At 45.6% G+C, this 9862-nt stretch overlaps 1 protein-coding gene and 1 pseudogene across 2 annotated transcripts; one reads left to right on the plus strand and one right to left on the minus strand.

Annotated features, from left to right (window-relative positions):
* The first annotated feature begins 907 nt into the window (after positions 1-907).
* LOC125517142 (uncharacterized) lies at positions 908-5329 on the plus strand. Its single transcript, XM_048682332.2, has 3 exons — positions 908-2081; positions 3287-3437; positions 5061-5329. The coding sequence occupies exons 1-2, from the start codon at positions 989-991 to the stop codon at positions 3400-3402; spliced, it is 1209 nt and encodes a 402-aa protein (XP_048538289.1). The 5' UTR covers positions 908-988; the 3' UTR covers positions 3403-3437; positions 5061-5329.
* Positions 5330-7227: 1898 nt separating this feature from the next.
* On the minus strand, positions 7228-9598 carry LOC125514532 (uncharacterized; annotated as a pseudogene). Its single transcript, XR_015609535.1, has 2 exons — positions 8442-9598; positions 7228-8345 (listed from the first exon to the last, which is right to left on the minus strand). The product of XR_015609535.1 is annotated as an uncharacterized LOC125514532 (transcript).
* Between the last annotated feature and the right edge of the window lie 264 nt (positions 9599-9862).

Genomic DNA, 9862 nt, shown 5'->3' on the forward strand with positions numbered 1-9862 from the left:
GGCCATGTTTTAGCAGGAGCTGTTTGTTCGAATGGCTATCAGCATGTGGGCTAGATATTGAGGTCACGAGTCTATCCTTCAACTCAGCGGTTGTTTTCGATTTTTATTCGTGTCTTACAAACGCACGTCATTTTGGTAACTGCTAGTGGCCTAATCCAAACGCGAACTATTGTGCATCCGACATGCCATTTGACGATAAAATAAAATATGTTGGTTGACTATAATTAAAAAAAAATTGCAGGCACATGCCAATAAAAGAGGATATGCTAATTTGGCTCTGATTAAAAAAATAGGCAAGTAAGCGCTAAAATAATTAAAGAGAATAAACCCTGGTAAAGCAGAGACTACCTGGTTATGTGCTGATTATGGCAATGAAATGAGATTCACTAAATTAGTAATCCATCCGGTTACGCCATCGTAGGAGAGAGTGGTCGAAACAACTATGCCCCGAAGGTCACCGTGTAGCCACAAAATGAGGAGGCAACCATAACCTAGACACGGAGGCGGACCTGGAGGAAAAAATGGCACGAGTTCAGTGGTGGCCGCCACACCGACCAACCCCGCCAGTATCAGGATCTCGTGGGCCAAACATGACCCGTGAGAACACCGCAACTCCTCGCTATGTCGCCCCACCGCTGCGGAGACCGTTTTGATGGACACATCAGTTACCTCTCCCGATGCTACTCGCAACAAAAAATACCTCTCCCATTGCAACGCACAGACATATGTGCTAGTATAAATAAAAGAATATAAAAGAAATTAGTGATGATTTCAATCTCTCCGGCGTGTGTTCGTGTGTGGGCTTCAATCTTTGCGGGGAAAGGAATAGAACGTCACTTTGGGCCTCCAGTCATGGCCTTATGGGCTCTGAGTAGCAGCGCCGCGTGATATCCGCGTCGTCTCGTGAGCCGAGCGTCGCTTTGGACCTGCGCTTGACTCACCGCACACCACCCCGCACCGCACGACCTGCGTGAGCAAGGAGGGCGAGATGGCGACGGCCAGCTTCCCCGGCTCGCCGGAGGCGGCGGCGGCGGTGCTGGAGAACGACGACCTGGTCTCCGAGATCCTCCTCCGCCTCCCCCCGCAGCCGTCCTCCCTCCCGCGCGCCTCCCGCGTCTGCAGGCGCTGGCGCCGCCTCCTCTCCGACCCCGCCTTCCGCCGCCGCTTCCGCATTCACCACCGCCGCGGCACCCCTCCGCTCCTCGGCCTCTTCGGCTCGAGCCGGGGCGTCATCACCTTCCACCCTGCCCTGGTCGCCCCCGACCACCTCCCCATCGGCCACTTCTCCCTCGAGCTCAACGACGACTACATGACCCTCGGATGGCGCCACGGCCTCGCGCTCTTCTACCTCCCGGACCCGCGCCAGGTCGTCGTCTGGGACCCCCTCGCCGGCGCCCAGCACCGCCTCGACATTCCCGAGGGGTTCGTGTTCGACCCGTCGGAGGACCCAGTCAACGGGGCGGTGCTTCGCGCCGCCGGAGACATCGACCACTTCCAGGTGGTCCTGGTAACCAGCGACGGGGGACGACCAGCACTTGCCTGCGTTTACTCGTCGGAGACTGGGTTATGGGGTGATTTCATCTCCGCGCAGCTCCAATCCGCGACCATGGTCCATTGGGGCGAGCCCTCTGTGCTGGCTGGGGGTTGCATTTACTGGTTGATTTCTGTGACGAGTATCCTCGAGTTTGATTTGGATGCGCAGAGCCTAGCTGTGATATTGGTGCCACCGGACATGCTTACCGGCACCAGTCACCAGTCCACGGTTATGCGAGCACAGGGTGGTGGGATGGGTTTCCTCCACGTGGCAGACTTCACTGCCCAATTATGGAGGAGGGAGACAGACGACTGTGATGGTTCATGGATGCTTGGAGCAACTGTTGAATTGAACAGGTTACTTCCCCCTGGTTCAGATAACGAAGCCCTGCGTATGATAGGTTATGCCGAGGAAAACAATGTGGCGTTCTTCTGGACAGTTGTTGGTGTCTTCATGTTCAACCTTCAGTCATTGGAGCCCACGAGACTTTCTGGGATCGGCATCTCTGGTTATGGTTATCATCCATTCGAAACCGTCTATACTCCAGGTACTAGCATGCCTTTTCACTGTGGTTATAACAAAATTGAGTTATTCCTTTCATAATTGGCTGATTAAATGTTGCTTATGTCCTTTTGTGTTAAGCTGGCCATTTTAGGTAGCAGTAACATCACTTGTTTCTTTTGCTGCTTCATGACCTCTTCAACATATCTCTTCCCTATCTACAAATGTTGTTTGTAATATTGTTATTTTTTCATCGAACTTCGAACTATCTGCTTCAAGTCAGAGCTATGCAAGGAAGAACAAAAACAATATGAACCTAGGCATACCGTAAGAGGGAATTACTCGGCGGCTATGAAGCTGTGAAATTATCAAATGGACAATCTATTCTGTTGATGTCGTTGATTGACCCCACATCCGTTAAACATGATACATAGATGATATGAAATGGCATACAATTAATACCAAGATTGGTAATTCTTTGTATAATAAATGAACTGAATTACATAATTGCCTGCCTACTGAAATATGCAAGAGAGTGTTAGCAGATAGCTAGAGTGCAGTTTTTCTCTTTTCAAGATGAGATGCATAGTAGTTTGAAGTTTAGACAACTATATATGAATAACTAGCTTGAACAAACTAAAAATGTCAAATATGTAGCTCAACTGGTACTTGGAGGATCAAAAGCTAGTTATATTTCTTCCGTTCGATATTGTTGTCTCTGGTGATCTTGCTAATAATAGTAAATTGTTAATAACGACTTAGTTTTTAATGTATGAAATAATTGCTCATTTTGTCACTTGTAGGAGAGTCCTGTTGCATGTGAGACAGGTCCATCTGTACCAGGGAAAGTTAATAAATAAAGTTCAGTTCATCTTTTCAGGCTATTCTTTTGAATCTAAATAGTCATGACCACTTCTGTTGGTGCGAATTATTTTGTGTATTTGGTATGGAGTGGAATGAGAATAATATAATTATGGACAACTTCCCTTCGTTTGTGATCAGATAATAGTCCAAGTCTGCATGTTCTTTACTTCTATGATATAATGAGTATCTACTGTTTTGAGAATATTCTTTGAATTTGACAGAAGGTGTGGTTCTGTTGTCAATTCAGTTTTTTTTATCAAAACTATTTTGTTTCTCAAATTACAGCTGCAAGTTGATCCAAGTATCTTGTTTGTGTATCCTCGTATCTATTTGGCCTTTTCTTTTGTAATGCCATTGGTCGTTTGACTTCTTATGCATGTATAACAGGCATTGGTGGTGGACAAGCATTGAACAAGAGGCGCTCATGGTGGAAACGATGGAGACAGCACATAAGAGGATTATTCAGTTGCGCTCGTGGTGGAAACGATGGAGACAACACATAAGAGGATTATTCTGTTAGATGTATTGGTCGAGCAAGGTAAGCTTAATATCTGCATGCAAGTTGAGGTATCTGAACTGTTATTTTACGAAAATGTCTCATTCTCAAGTACCAAATTTCAAGAGAGCACTCTATGATTCTCTCTACAACCCTTTGCTCAACTATTGCGCACCTAGCAGTCTCCTATCATGCTTCCATGAATCGCTGTCTCCTGGATATTTTCTCCAGGCTCTACTTCATTGCCTTCTCATAGATGATGTGTCTGCCATGTTAAGTTGTGGCAGAATGAAATTCTTCCTGTGTCCCGCACTTACTGAAAAACTTGAAAACTCTTTCTTCATTGGTGGTTCTTGTAAGTGGGTGCTGGTAGATTGTCCAGTTGCGCTCTATTTGAGTGACAATTAGGATGTGAGTGAGCGTTATCTGGTCACCGGAGTGAAATCGGCTAGTATAACGAGTATCTTCATGTTCCCTTGGTGCAAATATCTGAATGGATCAAATAATATCCTTTGTACTGAAATTTCTTTTGTGGTAAATAAAAGTTCGATGGACCATATGTTTGCATCCTTATCATCTTCTTTCATACATTCACACTTCCTCTAGGTTTTTTTAATATATTATAAATACATCTGTATAGGCAATAGATGTTCATGAAAAAAATGCCTAATGTGCTATATATACAGCTTGAGTGAAGATCTAAAAAGATCAATTGCCATATCTGCTGGCAAACTGATTATTACTGTTTGAAGTACAACAAAGGAAATTCGGCATTGCTAAGTACTAATTCATGTACTACTGCCTGCTAGCATTATTATTCATTCCCCCCCCTGAAATTGGCTTGGTGATTTTAAATTTAGTATAACTGAGTCTAGCTAAACAAATCTTGAGTAGAGAAACACCTAATAAGCTATATCTGCAACATGACTTTGAACAACACTGAAACTCGAACAGCTGATAGATCAGTAAGCCTTTTTTCCCACTGGCATTAGTGAACATCTGTGGATGAACAATGTTGGTAGCCAAGAATTTGCTAGCCAACATTTTGGCATGCCAAAATATTGCAACACCCAAGATTTGCCTGTTTTTGGCAAATTTTGTGAGATGGTCAAAGTAAGTTGGTGGCCAACCAATTGGTAGCCAAATTTTTGTCTTGCCAAAATGTTGGCTGGTCAATTTTAGGTAATCAACCAATCATGCTCTAGGACAATCAAATTTTGATTGTGCCCTTGGTTGGCCTATGCTTGTATTGATCATGTTATGTTATAATTGGTTAGTGTTTTCTCTCTCCTTTTTTGCTATAGTTCGATTAGCATGATTATTAGCTAATTCAAGTTGTACTATTTTCACGACACACTCCTAGTTGTATATACCAACAAAGCTGTTTGATCTATACAAGTATTTTGGCTCCTCCTCTGTTCTCTGTGTCTAGGTGCATATACCCACAAAGCCGGTAACATATGTTTGGTTACCTCCTTGTTCTCTGAATTACTCGCTGCCTGTTTGTTGGAGCTGGAAGTGAAAACCTTAGTTTTATATTTTGCACCTAGTATGAAAGCTTATGTAGTTGTATCTCAGAAATATTTTGTGTGGATGATTTCACATATGTAATCATGCCTCGGCTACATGGTTCTAATCATCTTTCACCTTACCACACCTTTTCAGGTTGGCGGCATGATGCTTCGTGTGCGATAACCACTTCGTATCTGGTGAAATCTCATTTGGTCGCGTTACTACATAAATATGGTTGCCAGACATATTGCTGTGCCTATGGAAGTGATAGACGTATTACACGAACATGTGTGTTCTTATGACACTGCTCGTCAGGTTTTTCCTATGTACTGTATCTGGAGGATAGGTTGAATTGCGAATGTGTATGCGGATATCTGTGGACGGCAGAGGGAATGTATCATGATGTCTTTTCGGGAGGGGAATACGGTGATTAGTTACTGGTAAGCAAGGACTAAATTCCTTTGCCCATGGTTTTACCTGCCCCGCATGGCGACATGCGCGGCAGCACAGCTTCGCCCTCCCTGCGCCGATTGCGTGTTGTATCAGGCCAGGAGATTTTAATTTGGCGCCGGGTATCTGCTTATATATGTTCCGAGCTCAGTATATAGAAATCGCAGTAGTTTTGATGTCTGAATTGCATCAATAGTCTCACCTAGGAATTCCGAAGAAGCTCCTCCACCGTGTCCAGCTCGGACCCCCGGCGCTTCTCCATTGTCTGCTTCTCTCTGAAGAAGGAAGAAGCAGAGGATGTGGGAGCGTCCTCCGTGCCAAGTTCAGAATCGGGCATCCCTCCATTGTGTGCTTCCGAAGAAGCAGGCATCTCTCTCTTTCTCTCTGATGAAGAAGAAAGAAGAAGAATCCGAGGATGTGGAAACACCTTCCGTGTCAAACTCAACAAAGCCAGGCAATGCTCCATTGTGTGCTTCAGAAACCGATAGTAGCTCTCTGAAGAAAGAAGAGACCACCAATATATTTGTTTGATGCATTCTCTGTGTCCAGCTTAACAGACCCTGCAACTTCTGCATTGTTTGCTTCAGAAACAGATAGCAGTTCGCCGGAGACGGAAAGCATTCGACGACTCCACCGGAGCATCCTCCGCCGCAAGCTCGGTCCTTGGCAGCCACCACTACAGCTTGTGCTTCAGAAACAGATATGAGCCCTTGAAGAGAGAAACTGTCAATGTACTATCTGACCCTGAGAGTGAAGTTTTAGCTTCAGCTTCAGCTCCAACTCCTCAAGCGGCATCAACAGCAGCCTCGCCGTCACTCCAGCAATGGATGGCCGACATCCTGCAGAGGCCCGCCGCATGACAATGTAAAGGTTAAATAAATATTGATGTCGCTAATGCAGGGGCAGCCAAAGCTTTGGTTCTCCGAAATGGCTTGGTGTTGGCGGATCATATGAGCTGCACTGCAGTAAGGTTGAGGTTGAGTCCGACTGTCAACCAGTAATAATTGAAGCGATCTCAGTACTTTGGTGCTGACGCTGTGGTTGATGCTGAATGTCTGCAACTAGCGGTGAATTTTCGCAAATAATCTTCCTTCTATTTATGTAATCGTAGTGCTAATCATGTCACTGATACACAAGCAAAGGCTACTTTCAGTTCTAGAACATCAGCTTATTGGGATTCAGATCCCCAGACTTCATTTCATCACAACTTGTAAATGTTATTGCTATTATATGATGAATAGAGTCCTATATGTTGTACAACATTATTTATTTACTACTATCGAGAAAGACCACGGATTGACTATTATTTTTATTTATGTCTTTGGATCAATATTCCGTATAGCAGGTTTTGCAGGCACTCGAGAAAATGAAGAACAAAACGTAATATAGGAATAGTTTCCCAAATTTCTATTGCTATTTAATTAAAGGTTTTTTTACCACTGGATGTGAATGCTTGCTGCGAGTTACTCATGAGAGCCATCATCATCACGTACAAAAACAAGGTGAAAATTCCCATACACAGTTAGTTGCTCAAACTAAAAATAGATAAACTATACATCCTGCCTAAAGTAAATACTGTTTCACATTGGACAAGATACACCGGCCCATTTGCACATTTTGAAACAACGACATCACATCTACGAGTGAGTAAAGTTGCCGCACGACAAACTCACAAATTAAACAGTTTGTTGTTGTTTTACCTGATCTCAAGCATTCATCAGAAAGCAAGAACCTGAACTTGTGTGCGTTCTTGACCAAATAGGAAGGCAGATGCATGGCAGGCAATGTTAGCTTTCTCCAATCAAATGCAAGATACACAAAAAAAAATTGATTTTCCAAATTGCTTGCACATACCTACTTTAGAAGAAAGTCACAAGAAACACTCAGGTTTAAATTAATAAAGCCCGACAACGGAAAATAACAAAGTAACATAGTCTTACGAGGCAAACCGAAATAACAACGATACAAATTGTGCAGAGTACCGAGACAAGGCTCCGACAGAAGCTGAGCACAAATAGGTAATAGATAAGTAAGGCAAGATAAATGAAGCTGGCGATGATTAGGGCATCTGATTTGCACATACATAATCATCTTTGTTTCCAGGAAACTAATCAACTAGGTATCTAGGATCCAACTATGGCGGTGACTAGTTCTGTGGTGGCCTTGCCAAGGCTGAACTTGGTCGCCCCGGTGCGATTCACCTTCGACTTCATGTCGGTGACGATGGGTTCCTGCCGAGCGGCAATGTGGTGTCTGCGACGAATCTTGGCGGCGGAGTCCTTGACCCTCTTGGCACGCCCAGACTGCTTGCGCAGCTCGTACTCGCCCATGTAGGTGAAGTAGGATTCCTCCTCAAGTTGAGCTTCCAGTTCTAGCTTGTTCCTATATAGCTTCTCGTCTAAAAGAAGAGATTCTAATTCGTTTCCAGGAAACGCGCTTACCCAGCAAGGCGTGTATGGAAAAGATACGCATGTCTCTCCATATGGTGTTCCATACGCTTGACATGTCCATGAACTGCCCAAGTCCTGGAATTTTGAGTTGATCTAGTCATAGGCCAGTCCTCTTGTTGATGTATTCAAGAAGACAACCTCTTTATAAGGATGAAATCCAAGGAAACCATAAGATATGTGCTCTTCATTTTCAATGACATATACAGCCTCTTCAACGACGTCTTCAATGTCAAGAACGTTATCCTCTGAGTTCCAGTCATAGTCAGGGTACTCCTTACAAAGGTTAACCTGTTGTAAGATCCATTGTTTGCCCAGCTGTTGAGCATAGACGGTCTTAAGACGTGTATCATGTTTTAACACCCATTCTATTCGACCGCACGATTCACTGAGATACCAAACCTGAAGTCGTTTCGAACCATCAAGTATTGCACAATACACCCCTTGCGATGATCTCCCGAGACGGTGGTTGGAATATACTATCAATCCACCGGCACCTGGTAGTTTAATTACTCTGTACGAGTGATCTGACAAGGACATTCTGCAAACACAAACAAATCAGATAAAGTAGATTAATATAAACATGGGTGAATCATGGTGGTATATACAATTTGTTGAAGCAAACTACGATACGTACCTCGTAAGATAGCCATGTTGGCAATGGATGTAGAGTGCGCTTTGCCAGTATACGGCATGATAGAGAGATGGATCATACCGCCAATCCAACTGCATGTCGGCGATGATCCCGGCAGCTTCCCCTTCCCGAAGGAAGGTTGTCGTATCCCATCGTTGAGTCACCGACGAGAACACATCAATGAGGTATGACGCGGGAGGCCACTCCAATTCGAGCAACGGGTTGTCATCGTCGTCGTCAGATTCTCCGTTGGATGGCAGTCGCCATGGCACGCGTGGGATCAGAAAGACCTGGTAGTGCGGCGACACAGCGGGCTCGAACGCGAGGTGGGCGGTGTGGTCGAATCCTGTCATGAGCGGCGGGGGGCGTTTGGGCAAACGCGCCCACCGCCGGGTGGCCGGGTTGACGACATACTCGCGCGGGCACGCCAGTGCACGGTAGCTCGACTCGCGGCAAAGCAAAAGGCCGCTGCAGTGGTCCTTAACCTTGACGCCCATGTCGCAGTGGTCCTTGACCTCGACGCCCATGCAAGGCAGGAAGTCGAACCCTCCGTCGATCGCCGGGCCCGACGACGGGCGGGAGAAAAACTCCGAGAAGTACTGCCCCGAGAAGTTGATGAAGATGCCGCGCACCGAGCGCGAAAGCAGGCTGCCGCGCAGGCGGTCGTCGACGGCGTCGCGCCACGCCTTGCAGACCCGCCGGGCCTCGGCCAGGATGTGCGGGGGGAGACGCCGGAGGACCTCCGCGAGCGCGTCGTCCGGTAGTGCGACCGTCTCCGATGCCATCGTCGATCGATCTCGGTTTGAGATCGCGCACACGGCGCTGTGTTTTGGCGCTGCAGGTCGTTGTCACACTCCTGGATCCAGATCTAGATTGGAATTGGGGGCTAGAGAATGAACAGAAAAAGCTGGGATTTGGGGTTTAGAGTGTATGAAGACAATTAATACTACTCGCGCTGTCTCACGCTGTAGACCACCCTACTCTCTCACACTGTACTTATACATCGGCTGAGAGAAACTCACGCCCGACCTGGTCACACCTAACATAGACGCACGATCCCCACGATTCTAGCCCATAGGCTTCGGCGTCCGGTAGCATTGGCTGTCAATGTGGTCGAAATATATTTGGAACTGTTTGAAACTACGTGTTATAACACGTACTTATGCAGGTAATATAACACTGTAATAGAAACATTTAACTCATGCCCCTTTGTCTTAAAAAAGTAGTTTTAGATTTATCTAGATACAGATGTATCTGGACACGCTTGGCTAAGCTAGCTTGCCATACAAGTTTTCTTCTCCACTAAGCAAGCTTACCCTACAATCAAGTTTCACTAGTAAGAAACCTTGTCATGCAAGTTTGCTTCACTACCAAGGAAACTTGTGATGCAAGTTCCTTCTACTCCAAGGTATCTTGTAGATAAG

The sequence above is a fragment of the Triticum urartu genome, chromosome 6A (genome assembly GCF_056163025.1).
Source record: "Triticum urartu cultivar PI428250 chromosome 6A, HENAU_Tu73, whole genome shotgun sequence".
Taxonomy (NCBI): domain Eukaryota; kingdom Viridiplantae; phylum Streptophyta; class Magnoliopsida; order Poales; family Poaceae; genus Triticum; species Triticum urartu.